A 16,839-nucleotide genomic window follows, 5' to 3' on the forward strand; every position below is an offset into this window, starting at 1 on the left:
TAAATACACCAGGTGAATTAAAGAAAAAAAAAATAAACAAGCAAAAAAACAACAAAGGCTTTGAATGTGTCAGGATGTGACACTAGTCCTTTGGCCAGTATCGTGTGCGGTTCAGTAGCCTACACTGCCCCTTTAAGATTTAGGATTTGGGAGTGACGCGGATGTGAAAACTAGTTTATCCCTCTTTCCTTCGCTATGTAAAATATTTGGACAAGCTGGAATAACGCCTGCCAGTCGTACATAAACAGCTGATTATGATGATGCTGGTTTACATTGTTTGCTGAGTGAGCCAGAGCAGGAATGTATAGTGGTTACGACTGATTTACGGTCCTCTGAGCTGCTGTGATAACTTTGGAGAACTTCTTTGTATTCGGGACAGTCAGGACAGCTTGGCCAACAAGCTGAACATGGACTGGGGCACAGAGCTTTGGGTGAGTCCATCATCTGCATTGGACGGTAAAAGTGGAAAAGTGACGCTAAAGTCCGTGTCTGTGGGGAGTAAGTGCCGGAAAATACAGCGGGTTCATTGTTGGCTGCTTGTGTTTGCAGAGCGGTGCGTTCTTGAACACGTTTCCATTTTCGGACACTTTTCTAAAGCGCCAGACAAAGAGTGTGTTAGCAGGAGCCTGTGGAAAGTAAAACACGGTTACAGCTGATCTTTGTTTGGTGCTTTGTACTTGTTGGTAGAAAACCTGTAACGTTTTGTACTGGGATTTGGGCAGTGTGCGAGGAAACCTGCACATTTACTTAAAGCCAATACTTGTAAAAAAAAAAAAAAAAAAAAAAAAAAAAACAAGAAACAAAAAAACAAAACATTTTCTCCAATAGTTTTGCTTAATTTCAGACATAAACCAGCCACTGTTAGTTACACTAAGAAGGACTAAATCAATCAAAGACATTTTCTAAAATATTTCTAGATTTTTTTTTTTCATCAGGCTGACAATGGTATTTTTGCATACACAAAGACACTTTACGTATGCAGAGGCAGGCTGTACCCAGTGGGATGTTTCACTGTTTACAGTTTGGCACACCTTGCTTCCATAGAGATGAAATCAGATGCTGTCATCGCTCTGAACAAGCTGATGAAGTGGCTTTTTGCTTCCACCTGAGTGACATGATTGTTTATTGATTTCAAGAGATACTGATTTTCCAAAAAGGTGTGAAGGATTCATCTGATCGACCGAGTGCTTCAAGAAGCTGATCTGTTAGGATGTGTTCATTCATTAGGTTGAGTTGACCTACAGCATGTAGTCATTAGAGCTAACAGGTAATCTTTAAAGATGAGATTTTACAGACTGGTAAATAGTAAATTCCTCAATGCAACAGGATCAGTGGTGAAACCAGAATTTGTCCACGTCCTGTTGATTATTCCCCACTATGCAACATATTACCATGATGACTGTGTGCCGGTGGCGCACTGTGCCGTGGTTGCAAACACTCACATATACATTATCAGGAAACCTAAATATGTAAAATGGGCCACTGCAAAGAGGTTGTGACCTCATTACAGAAACTCCCCCAGGCCTCTTCTCCTGTCCCTTTTCCAACGTACATGTTGGTGCAACAGCCTAATTAGTTTTGCCCTAGTTTTGATTGAGTCAGGAAACATCCACACCCAAGTATTAATCAGAGGCTCTTTGCTGTTCAACGTGTGAATTGTTTCAAGAGTTTTAGAGGAAAACAAAAATCTTCACACAAAAGCCAAAGTCTTCAGAATCTGTCCTTAGGTACAGCCCAAATGAAGGTGAAACAATACAATTCTTGTTAAATGTTTTGTGCTGTAGCAGCCTCACCTTCCTGGTTAGACAAGCGTAATTAGTTTCGTTAATGTTTGGCTGGAGAGTCATGTCTTGGGCTAAGTCAGCACTATGGCATCTGTCTCCTGATTGTCGCTAATCCAATGTCTATTTTAAGTCACAAGTTAGCAGAGGGCAAGATCAGTGTCTAGGCAGTAACTCTTAGAGTGAGTGCTACCAAGCCACCCCTCAGAACTGCTTTGACACGTCCAGCAGGGCCAGGCCTCTGGTTTTATTACAAGACAAGGTGACTCAGGATTGAAACATTTGTTAAAGCCTTGTAGGTTGGTGACTTTCAGGGTGACTGCTTTAGAAATTATGTAGCATTTGCTTGATGCCATTTGTCTTTCTGGTATTACTGGAACTACTGGAAGATTGCTTAATTGATGCTTGCTAGGTTGAAATGAGATCTTGAAAGCTTTAAAATTTTTGAAGCATGATGATTGGGCCTTTTATTGTGCCTCTTGCTTAAAGCTATGCCGTAAAAACTGAGTTATGACTTTTTCTTTCCGTTTAAAAGTCCCATCACATCCACAGTTGAACTGCAGCATCAAAATGATGAAATGAGTGGAAGAGGAAAAAGATGCTACGGATGCTGCAAGATGTTCCTAAGGAATATGTTGTAATAAAAAAATAAAAATCACTCAAAATATCTAAAGTTATATGTGAAGGATGGAAGAAGGGCAGAATTTGTTATAAAATAGGACGGCAAGATGCAAGCTGTATTTTTACGAGAAACCAGACATTCGCTGTTCAAACAAAAGCATGACTATTTGAAAGTTGTCAGGAGCAGTTTTATATGCAACCATTTATGATTTATGAGAATCTGTTTTGTAAAGCCCCACTCCACAGGGACCTATAAAGATTATTTTGACTGTAGCTTTAGATGGTGATAAATTGCAGCAGTCTGACAGCCAGTGGTGTTTGACGAGACACTGACTACGTCTTTACAAGCTATTTTGATGTATTTTGAGTTTTTAATGACATGGATTTAATTTTGAAGAGGAGCTTGTTTTGAATTAGGCAGTCACAAGTAATTTATAGAGATGGTCAGATGCTACATTTGTGTCATTTATAAAAGGCTAAATAGTTTCCGAGGCCATCCAAAGACTATTTTTTTCCAACAATGTGGCACCCAACCTGAAAAACATGGTGTACATAATACATACAATCAGCACAACATCTTATAAAATCTGTATAGGTATAGTAGGAGATGGGATCACATATAAATCCTTTCCTAACGTGGCTAGGTAGAAAAGATAGACTTATTTTAATCGGCCACTTTTCTACTTCATTCATTCAATATTTTTCAAATTGTATTTGTAAATTGTAGTTGGAACATAAAGCAATGGGAAAATAATCAAGCAAATGTGTTATTTTCTCCCCTGGTGTAAAAACTGTCGTCTCAACAGCAGATGAGATTTTTTTTTTTTGGCACCACACTGGGACTCAGCTTCAGCACAATATTCCTAACAGCATGCCATAATTTGACTAATAGCATTTTTGAGAAATGTGCCAAGACGCTGATTGAAATTCTGAAAAAGATGTTTTTAAAATTCTCCAGGAAGATGTATTTATTACAGCTGATTCTATATTACATGCTGATCAGGTTTGCTACTGAAGGTTGGCAAATAATTCAAGGACAGCTGTGATGCAGGGTGTTTTATGTTAATGCAAGATAAAAATAAAATAAATATTCTAGCATATCTCACAAAAATCTGGTGATATGTACAGCTGTGTTATACACGCCATGGTACACCTGTACAACTAAAGCAATCCAATGCAGCAGCCCTAATATAATGTTTATGCAGCTAATTTAAAGTTTTGTCTTTATTATTGAGATCAGAGTTAAAGGGATGTTGTTCTGGAGTATTATATTGAATCCCTCCCGTATGTATATAGGTAGGACAAAAATATATGGTTGTGTAAATATTGGACTCAGTATTGGCACTTGCATAGAGTAGGATCACTTCATATGGCAAACAGAATACTAGTTATGGCCCACTGCCCAACCAGCACACTGAGGCTACAGCCGGCGCATCTTGCCTAGCAATTTCTGACCTCCTCGTCATTCTGCACAGTATTTGCGTTTCTTTTGCACACTGCCACAGACTGATCGGCAGTCCAGAAATGGAATATGCAAATAATAGACTTTTCTATACAAAATGCCTGCAACACAACCACGGGCAAAACCAAGCACTAGGTTAGGCTTTGACAAACAAGCACTGCCCAGCTGTGTTTCTTTATGTTTACATACAACAGGTAGTAATTTTTATTAGCTCCTTATCAATTCAATTGTAACTTTGGCAGCCTTCAAAGCTGGGTCATGTGTTTTTATGTTAGCGGCACATAACTTTTCTTCAGTTATGAATCCAGTGTGTTTTATGATCAATATAGTAAATACTACATGAATTCAAATAATTAATGAATAAATAAGTTGTCTCCTCTGTGTTTAAGTGGGCCGCATTTCAGCATAATTTTCTATATCTAAGAACAAAATCTGTTTCTCAGAAAACAGAAAATCTATATTTGTATGTTGGCTGTGTTGATTTCTGTTCCTCAAATAATGACAGTGAATTGAACGTTCAACACTGCACGCTGTTTGTTTGGTGTTCTTGTGCTGATGGATTGCAGCCCTCTGTTTTAACCGGGTTCTGTAATTAGGACAAACACTAAATCCTTCATACAGGTTTTTTTCTCCTTTGTTTTTACCGGAAGGGCAGGAAAGGTACAAAAGAACATGGCCCAACTTGTCAGATATCCCTCATTCAAATTGCCCCTGTTGTCAATACTTTAAGCAGTAGCAAAGAAATCTTGGGAGAATTGTTTTGAGAGTAGAGTGAGTGAGAGATGATTGGCTAAGAGATCACCTCTCGCTCTTAGCAGACTTGTCTGAGCTTGAAGGTGTAATAAAATGCTCTAGTGAATAATGAGCAAAAGAGGAAAACAAAATACCTCCCCTTATACTGTACAATTTGAAACTAAAAAGCCAGCAAATTCAGCTCTGCTGTGGCAGATGTGTATGAATTTGAAACTAGATGTGAACTAGTTTAGAGAGCTACAATAATAAGGAAGTTCATTTGATGTGATTCTTGGTATGTGACATTGCTGTTAGAATTGCTAATTCCAAAACAGTCCACACACCACAGCATGACATTTATAAGGAGACCACCTCCTATTTCCTCCTTGAGATTGACCCCTACTGTGACCCTGTGTCTGACTGTCCCCTCTCTCAAGCAACATGGGCGCCCCATGACGTAAAACAAGGCAGAAGGTTAGAGACTAATGGCAAGGTTTTGTGCACATGTGGAGAGCATTCGTAGAATCCACCGTGCAGGAACAAACCTTGATGTTTATTGCCTTGATAGTTTATTGCCAGCCATTTAGGATTCTTGTAGATGACCTCAAACTCAACCGGAGAAACATCCCAGTTATTACCCAGATGTTAACACATGTTCCGTAATCCTGCTGTGTGTTGGCTTCATATCTTGTCCTTATTTGTCTTCCATGCTCCTTTCCCCAGGACCAGTATGACATCATTGAGAAGCACACACAGTCTGGCCTGGAGTTAGTGGAAAAGTATGTGAAATTTGTGAAGGAGAGGACAGAGATCGAGCAAAACTATGCCAAACAACTGAGGTAGGCCTCACTTTTGTCACTCTCCTTCTGTGCTGTCAAGTTCTTGCATGTATGTGTGTGTGTTGCTGAAAGCAGCTTGTGTCAGTGTATGTGTGTGTGTTTGCATGGGTGTATGTTAAAAGGCTGTTTTGTGAAATGTTTGTGGAGTCTTATGACTACTTTGGGACAGAATAGAATTTGTCTCTTCAACAGTGGTCTCATTCTGCAGTTGCAGTGTGCTCGTTCTCTCGCTCTTTCTTCCTTCATGCATACTGCTCCCTCTACCAGTCATTTCCTGATCCGCAGGCCCACATCTGTTGTAGTGCTGAGCTTTGCTGGAGTAGAGAGGAAGTGGGAGCAGACTGGCACATGATAGACCGGATGTCCCTGTCAAAGGGAGAGTGAAAGAAGGAAGAATGTCTATTCAAACATGTCCATGTGTTTTTAATGCCATAATATAAAACTGCCAGTGATGCATAATAATTGGCAGAAGTATCATCAGTTATTGTGGTAGTCTGTTAAATATTTGTCTACAAACTGTTTGATGCACTTTCATTGTCCACAGGAACCTTTCAAAGAAATATAACCTCAAACGAAACAGCAAAGATGAACCAGAGTGCAGGTGAGCCATTAAGGCTTTCTGACAAAAGCCTTTCACCATAAAGATACATGAGAGAACTAACAAACAGAACTGAGAGAATTAAGCAATAAAAGGTTTCATATAGTTAGGAATCATTGTGTGATTACTGTCATTCATGCTGTTATTTAATCCATTTAAATGCCCCTAGAAGGAAGCAGGAATAAGGAAGTCATGAGTTTCTTATCACGACTTGTCCCACTGATCATCTTATCAAGTCGCCCCATCACTTTGTCTTTATTTCTCCACCCTTTCCTCTCTCTTCCTCTTAAATGGTAGGTTTTCCAGCTACCAGTCTTTTCTGGACATGCTGAATGAGATGAATGACTATGCTGGGCAGAGGGAGCTAATCGCAGAGAACATGATGATGAACATTTGCATCGATCTCACCAAGTACCTGCAAGAGTTAAAGCAGGAACGAAAGACGGTGAGCTTGACATGGAGAGGACAAGGAGTGTAAAGGGAACAGGCTGGTTGAAATAAATGTTTTGCTTCAAACACCCAATTTGAATGTTGACAAACAAAAATCTACATGTACAATGGGATTTTCATACAGCACACACTGCTGAGGGTGTGGGAAGGAGAGAAAGAGTGATTTAAAGGAGCAGAGATATGGAACTCTCACTATTGTGGCAGGAAGGAAGTTTTATTTACTGTCTCCTGAGGTCTGAGGTCTGGTCTGAATGGTGGTGTGCTATTTCTCTGTGAGGAATGCTTTGGCTCCTTTCCCATTTGATTGCAGACCACTGCAGCTGTAACCAGACTCACGCTGCAGACGTGATGTCTCAAACAGACCCACCGCTGTTTGTCTTCTTGTCCGTTATGTTGTTTGTCCTTTGGAGGTTATTGTTTATTCTGTGTCTGCGCTGACACATAGCTGTCTCTCTCTCTCTCTCTCTCTCTCTCTGCCATCTGACCTTCTTCTCACGCTGTCTGTTTTTTATGATTGTTTGCAGTATCTCATGGAGGCCAAGAAGGCCCAGCAGAGTTTGGAGAGCACCTACAAGCAGCTGGACAGTGTAAGTTTACTCTTAGAATTTTTAAATGATTGGGTAAAATATTTTCAGAAATAGGAAGCACTCAACAAGCTTGATGTTTTTTTTTTGTTTTGTTTTTTTTTTTGTGTGTGTATTGGGTTCATCAGGAAAGACAATAAGAAATATTGTTATGAAACCATGGCTGCACATTGAGTGTGGTTGGTCAGGTGCCTGCATTTGTGTATAGTAAAAACAGTTGTACTGCATGGAAATAGTGGCTAAACAATCCAAGACCAATCCAAGACAATTGGAGATCTAATGGTCCCAAAGGCTGGAACTTCAAATCTCTTTCTTTTGAGAAAGACAGTAATTGCCTCACTTAGCTGAATGAACTCAACTTGGACTTCCTTTTTTCTTCACACCAGAGTAAAAAGCGCTTTGAGAGGGAGTGGAAAGAAGCAGAGCGTGCAGCACAGTATGCAGAGAAGACTGATCAAGACATCAATGCCACAAAAGCGGATGTTGAAAAAGTAACAAGGGGGAAATAAATCTTGACCATAAGCACTATTTTACACAACCAAACCAGAATCATGTGCAACTGGTTAACCTGTTTGATATATGTTTGATTTTAGGCCAAACAGCAGGCTCATATGAGAGCACACGTAGCAGAGGAGTGTAAGAATGACTATGCTGCTCAGCTCCAGAAGTTTAACAAGGAGCAAAGCCAGTTCTATTTCAATGATATGCCCCTCATTTTCAATGTAAGTGAACTGCATTTTGCAACATGACAGGATGCAATGTTTGAGTTGTTAATATATACAGTACAATACAGCTGTGTGTGATAGTCAAAATATTGAAAACCACGTTTTTGGTGCCGAAACTAAATGATAAATGGCTTTTTGTGAAATCAAATAACCGTGATACTAACATTTGAAGTTTTTATCATATTTAGTACTTTATAATTTAAATGCACAAGTTTGCAAATAGCAGATTTATGCTGACACAGTTTACATTATCTTTTATATATAAAAATCAATGGTGTTCTTAACACTTTTAGCTTTGAAGGTTTCATCAGAGCATTAACAAAATATTTTGTAATCATAAATGACTCTTTATTGTACCCCCCCCCCCCCCCAAAAAAAAAAAAAAAAATCATATTGTGAGCTTTGACACATACACATTATATTATATTATGGATATTGTCTCCAATAATGGCAGTGTCTGTTTTGTCTTTACTAGAAGTTGCAGGATTTGGATGAGAGGCGAATAAAGAAGTTGAAGCAAGGCTACATCTTGTTCTCAGACACAGAGAAGCATGTGATGCCTATCATTGGCAAGTGCCTGGAAGGCATTACTAAAGCTGGCACTAATGTTAATGAGAGAAATGTGAGTTGGTCTCAAGAAATGCTAAATTAATTTGAATTTGCACCATGGCTTTATTCACATCATTTGTTATGTCTGTTTGAAAATAACTCTTGACTGCTCTGATCCAAAACAACATCAAATTCAGGACTCCATGGTTGTAATAGAGCAAAACAAGTCGGGGTTTGAGCGTCCTGGAGATGTTGAGTTTGAGGACTACAGTCAGGCCATCAACCGAACCTCATCTGACAGCAGCCTGGGTACACCTAAAGGCCCTGTGGACCTACTGGGAAAGAACAAGAGCAAAAACTTTTGGCTTTTCAGCAAAAGGAGTAAGGTAGGACATTTCACCCAGCAGAATACATTAGACTGGTTTAGCCTAATGTCACATCGTCACACTAACACAGATGTTTATTATCTTTGCATTGTGGAATGAATGCAATCACAACCCACTCCACCAGTGATCAGTGATGGCAGATTTGAAAACCTGCAGGTGGGAAGGCAGTCAGTCAGCGGGTGACTTGCATGGCATGTTAGTGTTTAAGACCTTGAACCAGCAGGCAGATGATGGACCTGCAGTTGAAGTTGTGGTTGCGTACACATGCACTACACAAACACAAACAACCTTTTCTAAAGCTCAGTACGGAAATGCATGGATGTCTTTTATTACTACACATGTACAGTACTCGCACACACCCCATCATTTCTAGAAAAGATCCTTTGCATGTTCCTGGCTGGGAGTGAATAAACCTTGCCCTACACACCCTCCCTTTCTGTGCAGCGTGGTTTCCAATAGGTCAACTGGCAGTCAGCATTCTGCTGTGCTTGTGCTTTCATCAGCACGGGGCCCAAACAACATTGAATTTTCCTCTACAGGAATCCACAAACACACTGCTTCCATTATACTGCCCAGAACCTAGCATTATGTCTCACATCACAATGAAATCATTGTACCAACATTGAATTGACAACAGGTTTTCCAGATCAAAAAAAAAAAAAAAAACTGATTCAGGTCTAACCACTCATTCTCCCTGTGAATGTTAACACTGACATTTTTGTATTTGCTCTTTGAGTATCCGTCTGGGTCAGGAGAGCCTGTTGTAAATCATGGCTCTTATCTCAAAGGAGCATGCTTGCTGAGGTCCAAAATTAAACTGGTGATATGAGAGGCCGACCACTAACCAGCTAATAGCCACTTTCCTCCAGTCCCAGCACTAAATGATCCCTTCTTTCTTCCCTGCAGTGTTTGCTTGTTCAACGCCTTTCTTCTCCTGGCATGTCTTACTGGCTGTGCTCTGCTGTACACGCTTCCTGTTCTGTGTATGTGTGTGGCACACTGCTGTGTCATCAGTCATGCTCTCCCAATTAAGCCTGTAGCAGTTCCAATAGCAGGCTGACTACACTGAGTGAGCTCTTGGTTTATGTCTGGCCTTTAAACATTCGAGTTTTAACTGTACTCCTGTATTTAGATCCACATAACTTTGGAGAAAAGTATCACCTACCCTGTAGATGGTTCCATAATAATACTTCCAGATGTCAGTATTTACACAAGGGATCTTGTTGTAAGTCAGTTTTAGACACTGACTTTTGAAGACTAAAATGCATCAGTCTTGTGTGTAATTTAACTAACAGAGCCAATCGCCACCTTTTCACATAGATTTATGAATGGCACTGGCAGATTTTATTCTAGTTCACCCCAAGAATGTTTTCATGTTAACCTCTTTGTAAGTGGTGATATGGGGCATTCATTAAGCTCCAAATATTCTAAATGCAGAATTACACTGTAGTTAATAAGCGATTGTATGTATCGATGTATGCATTAACAAGACTGTTCACACTAAAGCCTAATGATTAAGGGAAAGATTTCTTTTACTATTTATAATCTTATAATTTATTTTCAATACTTTTCTACTGACCATCTTCATTGTAAATACACGATATAGTGAAGTAAAGTTCACCCGACCGATTGCAGCTTTGTAAATGTACTATAAATTACTTCATGTACTATATACATGTAGTTTAATCTAACAGTCAGATTGAAATATGAACCAAAACGTAGCTTTTGAATGTAGTCTGGCTTTTTATCTCCTGCCAAGTAAGGATCAATGTTCTATGGAGATAGTTATGCAGCCCCATCTCTACAATAAGTCCAGGGAATTCAAATGATAACCTAAATCTGTGAAAATAAGTAAAAAATATATGTAAAAATGCGATTGTATGTATGTTAGAAAAAAATCAGACTGCTTTAAAAATGTAATTTTCTTCAAACAATTTAGGAAATTCCATTTTGGTTTAGTCTAGTTGGCCTGTTCCAGGTCCACACTGCAGCTCACTCTATATTACAGCTTGGCCTGAGTTTGGCTGCAGGTGTTGGGTTGCTCTGGCATCAGTATGGGAGCTTTGTATGGTTGCTTGATGTATTGTTTGTGTTTTTTTTTTTGTTTTTTTTTACAATTTTTTTTATTTTGTGAGAGCCAAAGAGACAGATGTGTGTTTGTGCTTTCATGCTCTCTGGGCTCCAGTGCTGGGTATGCTCCAGTGTTGTCTTCCTTGCTTTGTGATGTGCTTTAAGGTGTTGACGGTGTCTTTTTCTTCCCCCTTGTCACCTTGTTTTTGTCTTCCCTGCCTTTCTTCTGTTTCCAACCTTTTATCCCCCTCTTCCCCATCCTATACTCCCCCCTATGCCTGCATATCTCGTGCTCGGGTGCTGGTACCCACCCCCAGCTCTCTCCCTCCACGCTCCCACCATTCACCACACCCCCCACCCCCTCGCCCGCTAATGGACCCTCTTCCCCAAAGTTTGGCCGGGACCCCCTGTCGTACTGTTTGAAGGAGATCAATAAGACAGTCAAACCAAGGATCTCTTCCTTCCGGACACTCAGGAGATCGGTGAGTCACCAGGGGAGAAGGTTTGAGTGCCAAGAAACCTGCACTCCTCGGGGCTCGCACATCATCCTTTGTTCCTGCCTCTGCGACAGTGACTGGATTCCTCAGGCCAATCAGACTCTTAATATGTGGCAAAGGTCCTGCTGCTCACAATGGCTTGCTCTTTAGCTATTTTGAGCTACCGTAGCAAGTATTAATCATTTTTAATGACATTATGACATTTTTATATTTGCATACTGTTTTTTTTTTTTCCTCAGAAATTCACTCCAGACAGGACCACGGTAATATGAAAACCAAAGCTGGTGTGGGGTTCTCAGTTGTGTGACACATAACAATGGCCACCTTTCCATTACAACAGCTAATCTTAGAACAATTTTCCTTTCATAAAACTGCTGGAGTGTCTGTGTTTAGATGATTCAACATGCAGCATCATGTTATGTGGCAAAAGGTTTGTTCTTCAGTTTGTATTGAAGAGGTGGCCACCTGGTGGTGGAGAATGGGAGGAATTCTTGGTTGCACGAGAGAGGAAACTGATCAGTTCTTAACCCAATTTTAAAATAGCCTTAATTGTTTCTGTACTTTCTTATGTCACCTTTTACACCCATGGCTTGATTCTTGAACCTGTAATTTAAAAAACGTCTGGAAAATCATTAGAAAGTGATACATAATATTTGGCAGTCCATGGGTGATGGTTTTGGGTCCAGCTCAGTATTGTACATGACTGGTTTTACATGAATTTGAAGGCCAGTAGTGTGTAACAAAGAGATTTGAAACAAAATGTCTTGTCAGTTAAACACTGACCTTTACATTCGGTTCAATGGCTTGGCCTTCTCTTGGGATGTTTGTTTCTCTTACCAGGGTTACTGTCATTTTGAAACTGTTACTTCAATGTAATGCTTAATTCATTGTTGACCCACCCTTCCTGTGACCGCTTACAGCCCACAGTGACAGAGGACTTTGCCCATCTTCCTCCAGAGCAACGCAGGAAGAGGTTACAACAGAAACTAGAAGAAATTTGCAAGGAGTTGCAAAAGGAAGTTGATCAGAGGTGTGTGTGTTTGTGTGTATATGTGGGTGTCCTTCTGTGTATTAATAACCATCTCTGTTAGAACCTCTGTGATGAGAGTGTGTAATATTCATGCAGTGCACACCAGTGTGTATAACTCTGTGGTGTCTGTGCGAGTGTTTGAATTGTTTACCCAGCCCCGAGCTCTGCAGGGAACTGATTTCTACTGAAAGTCCCCTTCCCTCTTCCTTTCACTCACTCTTTCTCCTCTCTTGTAGTGAGGCCCTGGGGAAGATGAAAGATGTTTATGAGAAAAATCCTCAGATGGGGGACCCTGCTAGTCTGGCATCTCAAATCAGCCAGACATCCCAGAATATAGAAAGGCTAAGAGGAGAGCTTAACAAATATGAGGTAATCATGACCTCTGTTCTTTTTATTCATGTTTTGAGGTCATCATCTACCATTTTGAGAGGCACTCATTTGTTAATTCTACCATAATATGAGGTTTTGCGACTCAGTTTATTCTGGATTATTATGAAATAATTAGGTGTCAGTTGTTTATTTGATATAGTTCAACCCAATCAGATTCTCTGTTGTTTAGTGTAACATATTGAAATGGCACAAGGGTCTTGGTTTTTCATGTTTCATGTAATGAGGCCAGTTTTCCAAAATTAAATCAATGATAGGTTAAAGCAACAGAGGTGTATCTTAAGGAGCTGTATTTGTGATCTGAACTGTCCTGTCTCTTTCACCTTCTTCTCTCACAGACTTGGCTGGCTGAAGCAGGAGGTCGAGGGGACACATCGCGATATAAAGTTCTCACATTCAACAATAATGGAGCTCATGATGTACACAGGTAAGACTAAATTCTATTAATAGACATTACATTTGTGTTGTTTGCACTCCACAGGAAACACATGTTTCTATGTTGTTTTCTTTTTTTAAAATATATTTTTAGCCCTGATGGCGCTCACTCAGATGAAAGCACTCCTGACCCCTCCCAGGCCATCTATGCTGAGTTTGATGATGACTTTGAGGAAGAGGAACTAACTGCTCCTATTGGGACATGCACAGCCATGTACAACTTCCCTGGTATGTCAAAGGCTGTTTTAGCAGAGTGCTTTCCCCATTCTGGAATAGGACAGATTTCTTATGAGTCATGTAACAAGTGAAGAACTGACCTTGACCAAATGTCTTAATGAAAGAAGAGCAGCTTATTCTAAACTTGCCTGGCTATCAATGTGACTTGTGTAGATTTGTCTATATTGTTGTTGTGTCTATCTAAAGATTATGGAGTCCCAATCTATGTTTTTATTTTGAGGTCCTCACCATTTCTGTGAGCTACATTTGGAGTATAGGGGATGCTATTTGGCAGAAAAAATGCAGTTAATGTGTTATTTTGTTTTGGGCTATTTGAGTTTTTGTCATTTGTGGATGCAGGTCATTTTAACAATTATTGTAGTTTGCCTCCTGATCAGCAAATACAGAATTTTGTTTTTGTCAATATCTATAATTATTTATTGCCTGATTGACCTTTCTTGAATCTACATAAGAAGAGAAGTCACAACCAGGGCTTGTGTATAAACTAGCAAGAGGGATATTTGCTACCATTGGCTCTGTTCTTTCCCTTCCAGGTGCCAGTGAAGGGACTATCTCTATGCAGGAGGGAGAGGAGCTGGCTGTGGTAGAGGAAGACAAGGGTGATGGTTGGACCCGTGTCCGTAGGAACAATGGAGATGAAGGCTACATACCTACATCTTATGTCACCATCACCTTAAACAAATGACAAACACAAATAATAAGAGACAAAGACACTATTCAGCATTCGTAAAGAAGCCACAGTACTCTGCACAGGATCACTGGTGTGTCCAGAAAGGGATCCAAATAATGTACTTTGATTTCTCGAGAGAGGTGCCCCAGTATGAGCAGAGGAATGGTGCTAACAGTATGTTCAGAACGGCGTGGCTCTCGTCACATTATTGTAAATCCCAGTTTCCTAAGCCACCTACACACAGGGTTATTTTACATTGTGATATCATGTTACAATTTCTGTTTTTTGGATTTGGTTAACAAACGTTGCATAGATTATAGGCACCATCCTGGTACAAGTGCTTGCCTCGTTTCACTGCCTAATAAGGCATTAGCTTCTGAATGTGACAGGAAGAAATAGAGGAGGAGGAAAACAAGCGCTGCTGCCACCTTTTATACCAAGTGTTAGCATCAGTAATACTTAGGAGCAAGTTACCTCACCTGTTTATCTTTTCAGTTAAATGCTGACCTGCAGCCCAGTCCACCACTGATCATAGAATATATGACCTGTTGTATTTCTTATTTGTCTCAAGCGTGCTGCTCTCTGGCTTTAATAACACTTGTGAAACTGTATGGCACCGTCTTCTTGCTCGTGGTTGGAGCTGAGATCTTGAGTGTCCCCAGGGGATGAGTCAGGTTTGTGGGAGGACGCTTTCACTTTTGGTCTTCATCAGTTTGTGAGACCAATGGTGTTTACAGCTCTCCTGTCATGGTAAATCACACGCACATAACAGTAATATTCAGACAATCACAGCCATATCATCATTTAAGTTAATTTTCCATCTATAGCAGTAACAACGATATGCAGTAGTTCTTGTTTTCTAATAGTTACAACCCGTAACTTGTACTAAAATAATTTATTACAAATGTGTATGTTCTATAAATATTTTCTAGTGACAGAAGTTGTGCTTTGTATTAAAGATGTTCTCACATTGTTCTTTCCCCCTTGCATGCATAACAGGCAGTGTGTAGCCGCAAAAGGGAGTAAATAATGCACACGTACTACAGACAGTTGTATTTATGTAATAAATAATATATATTTTAGCTATCACAACACCACTATTGTCTTATTAGCCTTTTAACCATTCAAATAAAGGTTGTTTTATTGTCGGAAAACTAAATGTCTGTAATAATGTTACTAGTAATGTTTTGTCTGGACCTTTACACCCTTTCAAGTTGATTCACATGCTGTTTTAATGTTGTTATGGATCCAGCAAGAAGCAGTACCTGTTCATTTGTCTTTGGTGCCTTTCTAGTTAAAAACATTGTGTATATACCATTTTTTGCATACAAGATATTTCATTTTCAAGATTATAAATGAAAAGAACATTTCAAAGTTAGCAATGGTTATGTCTTTGGACTTGGAAAATAAATGTTTGAAACATAACATGGTTTGTATTTATCCTATAAAATTTAAACAGTTGCTTGGTGGATTTCATGAATTTGAGATCTGTAAAGTTATTCAATACAGTCTGAATAGAATATTGACACCATTTATAAGAGTTTCTGACCCTTTGAATAACATAACTCAGTCAATACATTGGCAAAAGTTGGCAAGCTCTTCTCAAAAGCATGTATACATTTGCTTAAAATCTAGCCTGTATGAGAGAAACAATGAATGTCTTGCATTTTAATCAATCGGTGCAATGCAGTTTGTTTAAGGCTCATTTGTTTCAGGGGTTAATGGTGCTTATGACAATGTGTCCAACAGTTGTGGATGATCCACAAAGTATCTATATCTTTGCTCAACTGAAAGCAGAACAGAGCATATTCCTTAAAGGGACCCAGAATTCATTGCTACACCTCTGACCATCAAATGATCAGAGTGCATGCAGACCACTCTCAGTAGGTGGCACTGTTGCATCATTTCTTAAGGTGATATAAATCTGCTTTCTACTCTTTCCTCTGCATAATTGTGTTTTCAATATAGGCCAGGCATTTGCATACCTGATTAAATTGCACTGGCTTGAAAACCATGCTGTTTATAATGACTAATTAAATAACCTCAATTTGGCATGCACCTCACTTTCATATTCACCTTAATGACAACAGCAGACACCTAAAGAAAAAGACAATTTGAACTTGGCCAGCTTTAAAGTGAAGCATTTGCAGAGATTTAAAATCACTGGGGAAAAATAATGGATCTCTGTTCAGCAGAGGTGTCTGCATCCAGCTGTGGTGTGCTGTGGCACTGACTGACTGGCCAGATGACTGAGGAATTGGATGATTATTTGTATGCATAGCCTTTATTCTCAAGATGCGTTAAAGGTCAGCTTTTCAATATGGCTACAGGATCCAGCCAAAATCCTGCACCTGCCTGCAGTTGGGAGACAGCACTGCATCCTGGCACCTCAGCCCAGCATGGTGGGGACATGAAAGAGAAAATCCACTTCATCATACTTGAAACATGTTGCTCTTGGCCACACCCAAATAAAATGTAAAAACAGCACTGTACCCTTTATGAATCATTAAATATTTAGCTGTCACAGTTTACTGTATCGGTTAAAAACATCCACCATCCCCAACACGTTAACAGAGACTAAATTCAAACGGCTCCAGTGGTTTGGATCCTGTCAGAAAGATCTGGGAAGGTGCTATTTCTCATTTCTCCACCTCTTAGAAGGTGAAAATGTTGCATATAAGCTATTTGACTGGTCCATAAACAAAAAACTATAAAATATGGTCCAGCTTCTGATTGACTGAACACACCTGATCCAGGTAATCAGCAGTGCGTAGGACAGGGATATT

General features: G+C 39.7%; 1 protein-coding gene across 3 annotated transcripts; it reads left to right on the forward strand.

Annotated features, from left to right (window-relative positions):
* The first annotated feature begins 133 nt into the window (after positions 1-133).
* Positions 134-15,478, forward strand: trip10a (thyroid hormone receptor interactor 10a). 3 transcript variants are annotated; one of them, XM_026325064.1, is made up of 15 exons: positions 134-431; positions 5,320-5,435; positions 5,980-6,036; positions 6,331-6,478; positions 7,008-7,070; positions 7,454-7,558; positions 7,661-7,789; positions 8,268-8,414; positions 8,539-8,727; positions 11,115-11,279; positions 12,215-12,324; positions 12,561-12,693; positions 13,050-13,138; positions 13,241-13,374; positions 13,917-15,478. In XM_026325064.1, the coding sequence occupies exons 1-15, from the start codon at positions 408-410 to the stop codon at positions 14,066-14,068; spliced, it is 1,761 nt and encodes a 586-aa protein (XP_026180849.1). In that variant the 5' UTR covers positions 134-407; the 3' UTR covers positions 14,069-15,478. The 3 variants fall into 3 exon arrangements, with proteins under 3 accessions (XP_026180849.1, XP_026180850.1, XP_026180851.1); XM_026325065.1 differs by lacking the exon at positions 11,115-11,279 and adding an exon at positions 11,534-11,557; XM_026325066.1 differs by lacking the exon at positions 11,115-11,279.
* Positions 15,479-16,839: the final 1,361 nt, after the last annotated feature.

The sequence above is a fragment of the Mastacembelus armatus genome, chromosome 8 (assembly GCF_900324485.2).
Source record: "Mastacembelus armatus chromosome 8, fMasArm1.2, whole genome shotgun sequence".
In the NCBI taxonomy this organism is placed as follows: domain Eukaryota; kingdom Metazoa; phylum Chordata; class Actinopteri; order Synbranchiformes; family Mastacembelidae; genus Mastacembelus; species Mastacembelus armatus.

Coding starts and splice junctions, on each gene's coding strand:
- trip10a (XM_026325064.1), top strand. CDS start 408: ATGGACTGGGGCACAGAGCTTTGG. Junction 7,071..7,453: donor CCTACAAGCAGCTGGACAGT/GTAAGTTTACTC, acceptor TCTTCACACCAG/AGTAAAAAGCGCTTTGAGAG. Junction 12,325..12,560: donor CAAAAGGAAGTTGATCAGAG/GTGTGTGTGTTT, acceptor CCTCTCTTGTAG/TGAGGCCCTGGGGAAGATGA.